Genomic DNA, 14,548 nt, shown 5'->3' with positions numbered 1-14,548 from the left:
CTTTAAATTCAGAATTTTGATCTGATTTGGGGGAAGTAAAGTTTAATTGGGTAATCATTGCAATAGTATTTTATGACTAAAAGGATTGAATCAGCTTTAACTGATGTAGATACTGTCTTCACTGGCGCATATTTTAACCTCTGGCCACCTTAGTAAATTGTCTTCTTAAGTTGTTGTGGATAATATAATTTATTACCTGGGGATCGTCTTTCTTGTGATGGGCCTTTTCAAACTTAACTAGATTAGTTCTCTTAAGTTTATTACCAGGCCTGTAGTGAAGAATGTTGAAACTTTATAGGACCTACTGAAACTTATGCTTTGCTGATATATCTTTCTGCTATGATGAAGCATCAGAGTAGAAAATTCAAAATAATATACTAAAATACAATATTTTAAGACTTAGAAGGTCTTGACATTTGAGCATATACTGTAACTTGACTTGAGTAAAGTATTTTCAGGAAGAATTTTTGCTGAATCAATCTTTAATGATCAATGCTCTCATTTTGAGAGAACACTTTTTATATGCAAATGTATTCATATAGTATTTAGTGTCCTTTGCATTATAGATGAATAAAACTGAAAAGGATCAAAGACTGAGCAGTCATGGGATTTTTGTCAATGCTATGAATAATGTAAAAATTCAGTTGATATGTCATTTGATAACATTTTTCACTAAACTGGTCCCAGATTTCCCATACTTTATTGATAAAAATATATGCTGTATACCACTGGCCCAAAGAAGTAGAATCATAAAATATATCGCATATAATGTTGGTGTGGACATCAGGATATAGTACAACTCCCTTGTTTTATAGGTGAAGAAACTGAGGTTTCAAGACATAAAAGTAAATTGTCTAAGGTCTTAAAGTGACAGATTTGAAATTAGGATCCAGATTATGTATTTTAAATCCTATTCTCTTTCCACTAAACTACCCTTTGTAACTGCTTAGAATTTAATTATGTCATGGATATATGTATATGTATTTATATGTGTGTATATTTATATATATGTGCATATATAGCTAAAATGTTGCATATTATATTTATAAAAGGAAATAATTTTCTCTATATATGGTATATATAGAAAAACTTTATATACATGTGTATATATACATATACACACTTACATGAAAGTTTACTCAGCCCATATGAAATTGTCATGAGTTTTGAATGTACTGCTTTAATACAGATTTTTCATTATTTTGTTTGAATCAGAAAAAATTTAGATTTCTCATCTGTAAAATTAGAATTATAATGGCAGCTTCTTATAAGTTGTTGTCAAATGAAATTTAAATATATATTTAACTTCAGGGTGCCATATCAACATTGATAATTATTATTAACAAAGACACTTAACTTGTACAGCAGTAGCCACACCTGGGTAAACTGTCCAGGCAGATGGGCTAAATAGGTTGAGGATAACTGACAGGCTTCAGATTGTCTATTCTAAATATGTGAAAATTTCCTTCAGTTGAATGGATGGAAAAGAATAGTTTGTTCTGATGCCCACAAAGGCAGCTGAAGCAGAAACAATGTGGAAAGCTTAGAGCTTGATCAGACATAAAATATATCTAAAGTCTTCTACTGTATCCATTGCAAGGTCATCCTGACTTTTATCCCACCACTGACTCAGGAGACTCAGGAAGTGAGAATGGGGCTGATTGTGCAACTTGACCTCACTTAAATCCTTTAACACACAAGTCAATACATTACCCATGATGTCAGTGTCATCAAAAATGAAGGACAAACAACAAAAGCATTTAATAACCACATATTGGTTTAGTATCTACATAGTAGCTGGAGAGTTAAGATTCTGTGATTCTTGGATTTGTGACTGGGGAAATTGAAGGCACAAGAATTTAAGGAATTATTGACGTAGATTTGAATTACAACTCTGCCATATATCATACTACCTCTTTGTAAGCTTCAACAAGTTACTTCTCATAAGGCTCACTTGCCTTATCTAAAGTAAGAGTTTTGAGTTAAATTATATATATTGTTCTTTCCAGCTTTAGAACTGTGTTTTGAAGAATTTTCCATGTATCTTTTCATGATTTATATTGGTAGAAACCTTCTTTTAGAAGGCTCTGTGCTTAGTTTGGAAAATTATCCCTTGTTAGTAAATTTATTTTGCTAACTTTCCAAAGAAAACTCTAAAATAGTTGTTTGAGAATAAAATTTATTATTTTTGCCAAAATTTCAGTTATGAAATTTTTAAAGTTCTTTTTATTTTGACCTTTTTAGTTTTTTTTATAAAGACAGAAGAAAAAATCAGTATACTTGATGGGCAGAAAATATTAAACTAAGAATAGCTTAAAGCTAATATTTGAAACAATGTTTATAAATAGAAAATTTATTATTGGCATTACATGGGAGATTATTAATTTTCTGTTAATTTATTGTTATATATTGTACCATCATAAGGGAATTCTATATTTAAATAAACATTTACAACTCATTGAAAATGAAGAATTGTTTTGCTTACCTTTTATCATACCATTCACACAAGTGAGATATTAGCATTTTACATGACAGTGACCTTATTTTTTTCTGCATTAGTTGATACTTCTGAGGAACAAGTGGATAAATAAAATGTTAATTGGTTTTATATAAGAGTAATTTAATTATGGAGTCTTGCAGTAAAGAAGTTTAAAATGTAGATTAAACTATTTAATATAAGAAAAAGTTTCACTTTTATGCCTCTTTTTTTAGCAACAAGTGTCTGGAGAAGATGAAGTGGAATTTTCAGATAAAGATGATGCAGATGGAGAAGGAGAGGGTTCCAGTGATTGCCCTACCATTAGGGTTCCTCTAACATCACTTAAAAGCCATCAAGGAGTGGTAATAGCAGCTGATTGGTTGGTTGGAGGGAAGCAAGCAGTAACAGCCTCATGGGATAGAACAGCAAATCTATATGATGTTGAAACATCTGAACTTGTTCATTCTTTAACAGGTACCTTTTAAGTATTTTTTTGTTGTATCCTTGGTAAAAAGGACACATATCTTTCAAATGAGTTTTTCCATTATAATTAATTTATCTCTTCTATCTTTTAATAAAATTAGAAGAGTCTAATAATAATAATAATAATAATAATAATAATAATAATAAGTGTTGTTCTAGTTGTAGAATGTTCTGATCCTGTATATTATAGTTATTTTGTTGGAAACTCAATCTGGAAAATATGTATCACAGGATTGAAATACTTAATTTTTCAAGAATTATAAAGAGGAAACATTTCCTAATCTAATCATAATTGTTGAATTGAGAACATCACAGATGTTTCTAGTTCAGTTCTTCACTTCTCAAACATGTTATCAGTCTATGTTCTTGCATTTTTTTACGCTCTTAGAAGTAAAGTTTTTTTAAATCAGTTCTTTTAGTATAGATGTGATGTATTCATGAAAATAAGAAATCTTGCCTTTTTTTGTTTTTCTAAATGTTCTCATCTGTGATTGTAGGACATGATCAAGAGTTAACACATTGTTGTACACATCCCACCCAACGTCTTGTAGTGACATCATCTCGTGATACAACCTTTCGCCTTTGGGATTTCAGAGATCCTTCAATCCATTCTGTGAATGTCTTTCAAGGTCATACAGAGTAAGTGATGGGTGCTTTTAAAATTCTGATTATATTTATGGGATGGGATGTGTTGGTACATATTACATTTTAATTTAATTTTTAATATATAAGCCTAATATACTATGTAATTTTGCAAATTTTGTAAAGTGTTCCATCTCTTGAGCTTTGATCTTATGTGTTACATATTTGAAATTATGAAGCAATTAAGAACAAGAATTTTGATGCTCACTAGTTTTCATTTAAAATAAAAATTTGAACTAAAACATTCTCAAAATCATTGACAAATTTTCATTAGTTTTGCTTCTCCATATTTTTAGTCATTTATGAAATTTTAAGTTTTCTTTTTTCATCTTTGTAAACATTAACTCTTTCATTAGATTTTAAATGTATAAGAAATCATTAGCACCTAACATAACTTGCCCTTAATTATAGTTCTAGTTTACATATTATTAAATTGAATTTATTCTGGAAAACTTAATCATACTAGCATCTGTTATCAGTCTATGCTCATAACAAATAATACACTTTTAAGAAGACTTTCATTCTTTATTTTTCAATTAACAGGCATTTATTTTATTTCCTTAAAATCACCCTACCCCAGCACATTGTACCTAACTCCCCAGTCCCCTATTGAAAAAAGAAACAAATCTCTTGAGACACTGCCTATGTATAATATGTGTATCCTGAACTTCTCACTTTTCTATCAGGAGGTGGATAGTATATTTCATCATTGGTTAAGTAAAAAATACTTTGAAGTTTTTAGAACCAAGAATGGTTCCAGACAGTCTCATCATATTCCAGACCATGCTTGTTATAGCTATGGAGTCCTGACTCTTATTTCTTTTAATTGTTCTAATTAATTGTATCTCCATACACTTTGTTGTATCATCAAGAATCGTTCCACATATTAGTTGATGTAAAGTAGATCATAGTAGGATCACTCTTGAAATTTATCCCTAGAATATTCTCATATTGCCACTTGTGTTTTGTCATTATACATCTTTGCTAATTATTTTTCCTCTCTGTGCCATTGATTAAGTATCCAAAGAATGCTGCAGAAAGGAAAAAATAAAGCCTCTGTGAAAAAAATCATATAGTTGGAAAGGACCTTTATTAAAGAGATTATAATTTCAGACACTTTTTCTTTACTAAAATTTTATTATGAATTTAATCTACAACCATGAACATTTAAGGATACAGTTTTTTTAAATCATGGGAAATTATGAACCTCAATTACATAGTCTATGTAACAACAAAATTGTCCTGTTTGTATCACATTCTGAGTATTTTGGGTTTTGTATTTTTAAGTTCTTTCTTTCCCTTTCCTCCTTACCTCCCTTCCTTCTGTCTCTCTGACTAACTTAACCAGTCACCAATTTAACAAATAGGATCAGTTTATCAAAACATATTAATGCATCTTCCCTGTCTGAAAATTCATGCATCATTTTGTACCTCTGATTCGTCACCTTTCTGCTAAAATGTAGACGTCTCACTTGTCCTCTGAAGTCGTAGATTGGTCAGTGTATTGATCAGAGTCTGCTGTCTTCCAATGTTTAATTTTCTCCTATATTATTATCATCATCATTGTGTTTTTGATTCTTTCTTTTTTCATTTGCATCATTTTTTCAACTCTTCCCTGAATCTATCATATTCATATTTTTTTATGACATAGTACACACATCCCAGTTTATTCAAACCATTTCCCAGTTAATTGACACTCTTTTTGTTTCATTTCTTAACTACAATCAAGAGTATTGCTATAACTATTTTTGTACACATGGGTACTTTAACACTTTATCTTGGATGTCTTTGTGTGCCTACTAAAACATCTTTTATTACTACACTTTAACAGTTTAGGGACTTCTTGGGAATTGCTTTTCAGAATTGGTTAACAAATCCACTGCTTTAGTAGAAATTCATTAATGAACTTCACTTCCCCTAGACCCTCCAAACAGTTTCTCTTTTCGTCTCTTGTCAATCTTTGCTAAACTGTTGAGTATGAGGTAGAATCTAAGATTTGTTTTCTATACTAGTTCATTCATTTTATAGTTGAAAAAACTGACACCTAGATAAGTAGATTTCCAAATGTTGCAATGATAGTTAATAATAGAGATGGTACTAGAATCCAGGACTAGGGTCCAGATAAATAGCTGCGATTTTTTTTCCCACCATAGAGTCAGAGTGTGACTGTCTGTTTTGTGGTTAAATTGTAAATTCAGCCATTTGTGTACATGCCAGCGTTGCCCCCAAAATCTCCTAAAAAAGAAAATGAATTTAGCGTTTTATTTTAAACTAATCTGAGTAGCTTTTGTGTTGTATTCCCTTCCTGGCTAAACTCCTTTAAAAATTTGTTTTTATCTGGTTATCTACATTTCCTATCCTTGAACTCTCTTTTAGATATTTTCCGATCAGACTTCTGACCTAAACTGACCTAACTGCTTTCTCCAGTTAACAGCATTGTCTCAACTATCAGATGTAATGATCTTTTCTAGGCCCTTTTCTTTCTTGTGTAGCATTTTCTGTGTAGCATTTGAAACTATTCATCATTGTTTTCTTTATATGGCTTTCTCATTCTTTTCTTTCTTTCTGATAACTCCACAGTCTCCTTTGAAGGATCTTCATATTGTAAAACAGCTTTGCAAACCTTAAAATAGTATATAAAATGGTAGTTGGCTCTATCTACTGGCCATGGGCGCATCTCTAAGCTCTGTTCTGGGCCTTTTCACTCTTCTCACTATTTCATTGCACTTGTTGATGTCTTCACTCTCTGGGTTCCTTCATTTCCAAGCAATTAGTTTCATGATCTCTGTGTTCACTCCTTGTCTTTTTTTTTTCTTCTCAACTCCAGTCCCACATTACCACCTCCCTTTTAGATATTTCACACTTGATGGCAAGTGTGTATCTCAAAACTGAACTAAAACAAAACTTATCTTCTCCCTTCCCCCTCACAATGTAGCCTTCTTTTGAAGGCTCTGTTATAGATGAGGACCCAGCTGAACTCTCTGTCACTTGGAGCGTGCAGCTTTGGTGTTATCCTAAACTCTTCAGCTTACTTAGCTCAGACAGGACCACTGCAGGATCTTTCTGTTTAGCATCTGGACTTGAGATTTCCCTGTTCCATTCTACTTACATGCTGCTGCCAATGTGAGTGGTCTTTCTAAAGCAGAGGTCTTCCCAGGTCACTTCTCTCCCTCATAAATATTGGTGGTGTCTAGTTAGCTTAAATCCATTAAATTAAAATAAATTTTTTTTATCCTTTAAATCTCTTTACAACCTAATTCCTCTTCCTGTTGCCACTTATTTATTTATTTGTTTGTTTGTTTATTCATTCATTCATTTATTTATTTTTGTCCTTCAGGCTTTCTGTAATCAAGCTGTACTCTCATTTTTGTTGTCTTCCTCCTTTCATTGCCTTGCCCCTCTATTGGCTGTGCCCTTTCTCCACTTCTACTACTTAGAATCCTTGGCTTCCTTTAAGAATCACCTCAAATGCTGTCTTGTGCAAAGGAACTTGACTGGTTCTGGTCTTCCTTGTCCCTCATGTCTAGAACCTTCTCTCTAATTTGATCTTTTCTTTTGTATATTTCTTGTGTATTCATTTTTATTTACATGTTGGCTTACATAGAACATAAGCTTCTTGAGGGTGCAGACTGGTCTTAACCTTTTCATTGTATCCCTAATGCTTAATGTAGTATCTGACATAGATTAAGTACTTAATAATAGTTTGTTATGGATTGTTTAAATTGAGGAAAATAGTACATATTAGATTGAAATTGAATATTTGACAGTCTTCATATATATATATGTATATATGTATATATATATATAATGTATGTTTCTTTTAGATATTGGTCTTTATTATATCTTTCAGAGACTTGTATATTTCATATTTACTTTTCACAAAAAAAATTATCCTTTTTCATGGAGATCAGTTAGTGGTGGTATGGCATATGTCTATAGTCCCTGTTGCCAGAGAAACTCAAGCTGTTGAACTCTGGAACAACAGTGAACCAAGCTAATCACTTACTGTAAGCAACAGATTCAATATTAATAAATTAACTCCTAGGATCAGACCTCTACCAGGGTGTCTGAGGAGAAGCAATTAACCTAGATCAAAAATTGAACATGACAGGGCACCTGGAGTCCTAATCAGATTGGGATCAGGCCCTGCAGTGTCCCTAGTACTTCCAGCAGGGGTGAGAGGAATATCAGAAATGGTCTAAATAATTTTTATGTCTCATAATATGAGAAAGATCCACATGTTTTCAAGTGTATTCTTGATGAAAATATAAGAAGGAAATTTTTTTTTTTAATATCACCTTTCCTTTCTCCCTTTATTCTTCCTTTCTTTCCTATTCAGGAAGATATGTTGTTCAATGAAGAAAAAAGAAAAAGAAAAATATTTAGTGAACCAGTACCCCACTTATGTTTGACAGTGTCTGTGGTAGGGACCTATGGGGCAGCTAAGTGGCACAGTGGATAGAGTATTGACCCTGAAATCAGGAGGATTTGAATTCAAATTCAACTTCAGACACTTGACACTTAATAGCTTTGTGACTTTGAGCAAGTCACTAAACCTGATTGTCTCACATCCAGGGCAATTTCTTGTGGTCTTGATTCATAACAAGCTACTGAACCCAGATGGCTCCAAAGGAGAGAGGGAGTCTGGTGACTTAGCACAGCATGCAAATCTAATTCATAAGCTTGTCATGACATCACCTCCCTGATATCATGGTCTTCTTTAAGGTGGAGGGACAAATCATCAAACAAAAGAGAGATATCTTCTCATAACTTCTTCAGGGCTAAGCTTGTTTATTATAATGACTTGGCTTTTCATTTAATTAAAACTTTTTTCTTTGTATTGTTGTCATGTATATTGTTTTCTTAGTTCTGCTTATTTAGCTCTATATTAGTTTATTTAAATCTTCCTGGACTTCCTGGATTTTTCATGTACATTGTGTTTGGTTTTTTTTTTTTGTTTACATGAGATGTTGGCAGAGCTGATGACTATGAAGACTAAAAAGAAACTTGGGGAGGCTTATATGAGCATATTCCATTATGTGGTATTAGAGGATGAAGTTCAGATTTAGAATCAGTCTGAGTTAAAATCTTCAAACACTAATTTTATGATCTCAGCAAATCACATCAACTCTGTTTTTCTTATCTATTTAGTTGAGATGACAGGATCTCATGGGGTTGTTAAAAATATTAAGAAATTGCTGTTGGAACTTAAATTAATAATCAAGTGTTTTGTAAACCATATGCACTATATAAATGCTAATTATGATAATGATGAGGATGTAGATTTAAATAAGCAGAACTAGAAATCACTATGCAACTACAATAGTGTAAATGGAAAGAACAAAAGTAAAACTTAACATTGAAATAATAATGACCTAGGTTTTTTTTGGAGAAGAAATGAAAAAGTTGACCTCCCTTTCTTCCTTTGCATAGGTGAGGGATTATTATGGCTGTGGAGCATTGTATATATTATCAGATTCAGTTGTCTGTAATGTGTAGGTCTACTTAAATGCTTTCTTTTAATTTTCTTTTTTATAAGGAATCCTTTTTTTTTTTGAGGGAAGAGAAAGATGTATTCAGAGTGAAGTTAATAAAAAAAGAAAATAATTGATAAAAAATTAAAATTCAAGAAAACAAAAAAGAATTTACTTATTCTTGACTCCTTTCATTTGGGAGCAGGAGTAGTCTTTATATTTTCATTCATTGTAATATATATATGTTTTTACCAGCTGTGTGATAAAATATAAACTATTGCTGCATTGATTTTGTTGTATTGATTGATAGGCCTCTCACTGTTTAGCCAGTTTTATTGCTAAGTTTTATTCTGCATACTCTGTAATTAAAGATGAAAGTGGATTATAATTCTGAGAAGACACTTGCTACATGAGGTCAGTAGAAGGGTGGATTTTTATTTTGTGGGTTGTTTCTCTTTTTTTTGCCCCTCTGTGAAGTATAGGAAGTGAATAAATTACCTAGCTAATTTTTTTGCCTTCTTTGCTATTGGGAAAGTTAATTTTTGTTCTGTGGAATACCCACAGAACAAGCTTGTTCTTTGTGCTTGTATACATTATATTATAAGTACATTCAAAGAAAAGACTGGTTTTTAAAATGATTTGGAAGAAAAATTCAGCTGCTTCCATTTTACTCAGATTTTGTATAAGATATTATTTCTAGTTTCAGGTGACATATGTGAATTTTAGTCCTTAATTTTAGTCCTTACATCAAAAGAAATAATTGGACATGTACATTATTGTTTTAGGCATAAGGCAAGGGAGAGTTTTTAGTTTAATTTAGTTTAATTCCAATATTTAATTAAAACACAATTGGCACTCTTTTCCTAAATGGAGAATATGGCATTAGAATTCCAGTTATTTAGGTTGCTTTTGCACTTCATTTAAAGTTCTGTTCTCATCTTCTGTTTGCTGTTTAGATGAAGATTAACATTTTATAAAAGCAACATATGTGGCATGTTGAGAAAGTTAAGAATACTTAAATCCTGCTGTATTTGAATTTTTTTCTCCTCTATTTGTTAATAGCCCCAGTAATATGCTAGAAAGGTATCTATTCTCAGTCAGGCCTACATTTTACTGAGGCTGAACAATTATAATTATTTGTAAATCAGAGTTTGAAAGAAAAATTACATTTTACTTATTTTAAAATTAATTATGGAATATTCTCCTTTTTTACCTTGAAGTGAATAGAGTATTTGATGTTATTTTTCTTTTTAAAAGAAACTTGTAAAATATTTTCTCCAAGCAAGATTTTTAGGATTATTTTTGTCAGCAGATGGCATCACAGTTCTTTTTATTACAGAAAATATTTCTTGATAATTCTTGATGAGCAAAAATCAGTAGGCTTTCCAGAAGTATTTTAAGTTTTGAAAGGAAGAAATTAGTCATTTCATAGGAATCCAACTGAGAATATTTCTCCCCAACAGCAATAGTTTTTTGCCTTTACAACAACTTCATAGCTTCTATGTATGTATTATAATTCTTTTTTTTTTGTATTATAATTCTTAAAGGAATTAAAGGCCTTAGGCTTTGTGTATGTGTAGAAGCTTATGTATACTTTTATGTGTTCACTTTTACTGAAGTCAAACAGTTAGTATATAGTGAGAGTAGAAATGTTGAGTGAGGGTAGAAAGGGATACTTTGTCATAATTCTGATTCTACATTAGCCAGTTGTGGAATGAAACTTCATATAATTATTAAAAATAAATTGAATCCTAACCTTTGGCAAGTTTTATAGTACCTCTAGATCTAAATTAATTCATTTGTAAAATGAGGGGAATGAATTAAATGTGTCTCTCAAGCTTTACTGGTTTTAGAATTCTATTAAATTAAATTCTTAGAGTTGGAATTATAGGCTTGGAAATTAAATCAAAGGACTTTAGTACTCCTCTAGTCTAACCCCTAACCTTAAGCATGTATTCTACAGTTTCTCAGATACGTGACATTTCTTTTTAATAGAATTTTTTTTCCCCAAATTACATGTCAGGACAGTTTTTAGCATTTTTTAAAGATTTTTGACTTCCCAATTTTTCTTCTGTTCATCATTTCTTATTGCACAATGGTATTCCATTGCATTTATATACCACAGTTTGTTCAGCCTGTGCTGCTGCCCTGGGGCTCAAGAGTCTCCCACTGGCTTGCTGAGGTGCAGCTTCTGCTGGCGTATTGGGTGCTTCTTGTCCTGGACTGTGTTTCCCTTTCCCCTTTTGCCAAGTGAGACTTTTCTTGATGATCCCTCTAAGTTTCTTGGGCTAATAGATTGTTTCATCTTGTCTTTTTGCTGGTTCTATTCTTCTTAGATTTGTTTCAGGAACTGTTTTTATGGTTGTTCAGAGATGAATATGGGAGAGGTACAGGGATTTACTGCTGACTTGTCATTTTGGCTCCAGAAGTCCCCAGTCATCAGACATGTGACATTTAGTATATTGCAAACTCCTTGAGGGTAGATAAAGATTGTTTCACTCTTTTGTTTATCTCTCTAATGTCTAGCAAATAGTGATACTTAATAAATGCTTTTAATTCATTCAGCTTTTGTTGGAAGACTTCCAGTGCCAGAAAAACTAACTGTCTCCTAAGACAGCTCCTTGTATTTCTAGACAGCTTTAATTGATAAGAGTTCTTTTTTTTCATATTGGGACATAATCTGCTGTCCTGTTTGTCCTTATTGTTTCTTAGACCAAGCAGATTGTATAATATCTCTTACATAAACTTTTCAAATACTTAGCAATAATGATCATGACCTTTTTTTTATACCTTCTTCACTAGGCTTAACATAAATTGTTCCTCCAGCTAATTTGCATTTGTTATGATTATAAATATGTTCCAACTTAAAAAATGTTCCTAAAATGTAATATCTAGAACTGGAAGCAAAATTCTGAATTTGAATTTGGTCTGAGCAGGACAAAGCATCATTAAACTAATTCAAATAAATATTTATTTAAAAACCTTCTATGTGCATCAGAGATACAAAGATATGACATACATCTTGTTGTCAAAGCTCCTTCTTCTCAACAGCTCTCCCCTCCTGCTTCTGCAGAAAAAAAAATCCTTCATTATAACAAGACTGATTAAGCAAAATAAATCTGGCTTTGACTGAAAATGTATACCTTATTCTGTTGGAAATATGTTCATCATCAGTCTTCTGTAGTCATGATTATTCATTACATTGATCAGAGTTGTTAGCTTTTCAGAGTTTTCCTTTACAGTTTGCAGTCATTGTGTAAATTGTTCTGTCTTTTTTCTCTTGTTAATAAAATTATTTAAACATATAAATTTTCCTTTTAGATTTGCTTTGACTTTGTCACCAAAGCTTTATCTTATCATTTTATTTGATAAAATTAACTATATCTGTAATTTATTCTTTGATCAGACAGTTCTTTAAAAATTGTCTTTATTTAAATTTGAATTTTTCGAAAGTCCTTTGTTGGTTTTAGTTTTTATTGTGTTGTGGTCAGTGAAGGATATGTTTAGTGTTTTTCATTTGTTCATGTTATTATACGCTAGTCAATTTTTGTGAAAATACCTTTGCACTTCTGACATATTTTCCTATTCAGTTTTCAAGAGATAGAGCATACTTAATTTTTCTAAAATTATATCCATAGCCTTAACTTCTTTCTTGTTTATATTTTTATTTGATTTGTCTAGGTCCAAAAAGGTCCAAAAGGGATTCATTGAGTTCCCCAACTATTACAGTTATGCTGTCTATTCCTGTAACTAGATTAACTTTTCCTGTAAGTGCATATTAAGTATTGATGTTATTTCATTATTTATGATGTCTTTAAGCATAATGTTTTCCTGATTATTATCTCTTTTCCTGATTATCAGCTTGTAAGTGTTTTTACTTTTGCCTTGTCTGAAACCATGATTGTCACCCCCCTTTTTTGAATTCACCTGAGAATTAATACATTTTGCTGAAACCTCTCTCTCATTTTAACTCTTTGAATCATTGTTTCAAGTATATTTCTTAGAAAACAGCAGGTATTATATAATTATAATTGCTTCTGAACCCATTCTGCTGCTTTTCTTTGTTTTTTTTTTGAATGGGTGCATCCCATTCATATTCATTGCTATGATTGCTAATTATATATATTTCTTTTCAATATATCTTCTTTTACCTTTTTGGACCCCCCCCCCCACTCCTCTGTGGGGAAGAAGGAGATAGTAAAAAGGGGAAATCCAAAACTTTAGTGATCTCTATTTAATGGTCTGTCTCAACTCCATTCATGGGTGAGAAAATTGATGCTCAGAGAAATTAAGTGACTTTCTTGCATTCACACAGCTAAGAACTTTTGGAGATAGGACTCAAACAGGTCTTACAATTCTTCTATTATATTGTCTTCTCAGTTCTCATTTGCCAATTTCTTCTTATTGGTAAGAATCAGTTCTAGTTCCTCTAATTTCTTTCTTCCCTTTTGTTGCACAAACGCGAACAACAAGGTAAGTCAAAAATTTGTTAGATATTATTTTGTCTCAATGGAGAAAAAATAACCAGCCAGTTTCCAAATAATTGAATTCCTTTATCGTACTATGGCTGTGAATTGATGACTGTTTTAATTCACATTATTATTATTATTTTTTTTTTTTTTGATTTATGTGAAACAACTTTTCAGACTCTTGTTTTTGGTTTGCTTTTGCTGTTTTTTGTTTTTTTTTTTGAAATTTCTTCAGCTTCCCTCCTATATTCTTCCACAGCCTCTCTCGCCTCCTCTTAGAATCTGGTTCTACTATTCTAGAATTTGTTTCAGGATCTGTTTTTGTGGTTGTTTGGAGACGAATATGAAAGCATTAGAGGAAATGATATTCTTCTTCTTCCTCCTATTCACAGTCACCAATGAAGTGGAAGCATGGGATGGGAGGAAGAGAAAATAGATTTCTTTCCATTTTAAAAGAAAACCAAAACTTTTTTTAAAGAATAAAAATCAGATTAAACAAAATAGACAACACAACAGTATTACATTGTTAAATCACAACCTTCCTTTCAATATATTTGCAACTCAGTTGTAGATACTCTTAATGCCATTTTGCTTATATGTGCTAGAGAGTATGTTTTGTAAATTTATGTTTGCTGTTCTAAATAAAAATTTATCAATTAAGAAAAGGCCGTTTTAAAAATGACCAGGTCTCTTTTCGTACTTGATGCATTTGTTTAATCAGCAGACTATAGTGGATAAGATATTACCTGAAACATACTGGCTATATGATCTTAGACAAATCAGAAATTCTCATCAATTTTCTAAGGTTATATATATATTGCAGAGAAAGTTTCAACCTTCGTAAGTAAGAGGGATTGTCTTCATGATGGAACCCAAATGTCAGTGAAATCACAGGTCCATTCTCTCTATCCCAATCATTTTGATATATTCATTACTATTCTTTATCATCATGTTAGAAATGAACAAAGGAGACATTTCTTCAAATTGCCTTTGAGTTGCTG

The 14,548-nt window shown here is 31.6% G+C and overlaps 1 protein-coding gene across 4 annotated transcripts in view; it reads left to right on the top strand.

The window, feature by feature from the left end:
* Nucleotides 1-14,548, top strand: part of WDR37 (WD repeat domain 37) — an 89,555-nt gene that overhangs the window by 51,121 nt on the left and 23,886 nt on the right. For 3 of the 4 annotated variants that reach the window (XM_074193217.1, XM_074193218.1, XM_074193216.1), the window contains exons 10-11: nucleotides 2,713-2,953; nucleotides 3,460-3,601. In XM_074193217.1, the coding sequence (XP_074049318.1) occupies nucleotides 2,713-2,953; nucleotides 3,460-3,601 (383 nt within the window). Of the gene's footprint in view, nucleotides 1-2,712; nucleotides 2,954-3,459; nucleotides 3,602-12,759; nucleotides 12,846-14,548 lie in introns of all 4 variants that reach the window. The other variant, XM_074193219.1, reaches the window with a different exon arrangement.

Source organism: Macrotis lagotis, chromosome 7 (assembly GCF_037893015.1).
Source record: "Macrotis lagotis isolate mMagLag1 chromosome 7, bilby.v1.9.chrom.fasta, whole genome shotgun sequence".
NCBI classification, from domain to species: Eukaryota; Metazoa; Chordata; class Mammalia; order Peramelemorphia; family Peramelidae; genus Macrotis; species Macrotis lagotis.
This window is presented reverse-complemented; position numbering and strand designations above follow the sequence as displayed.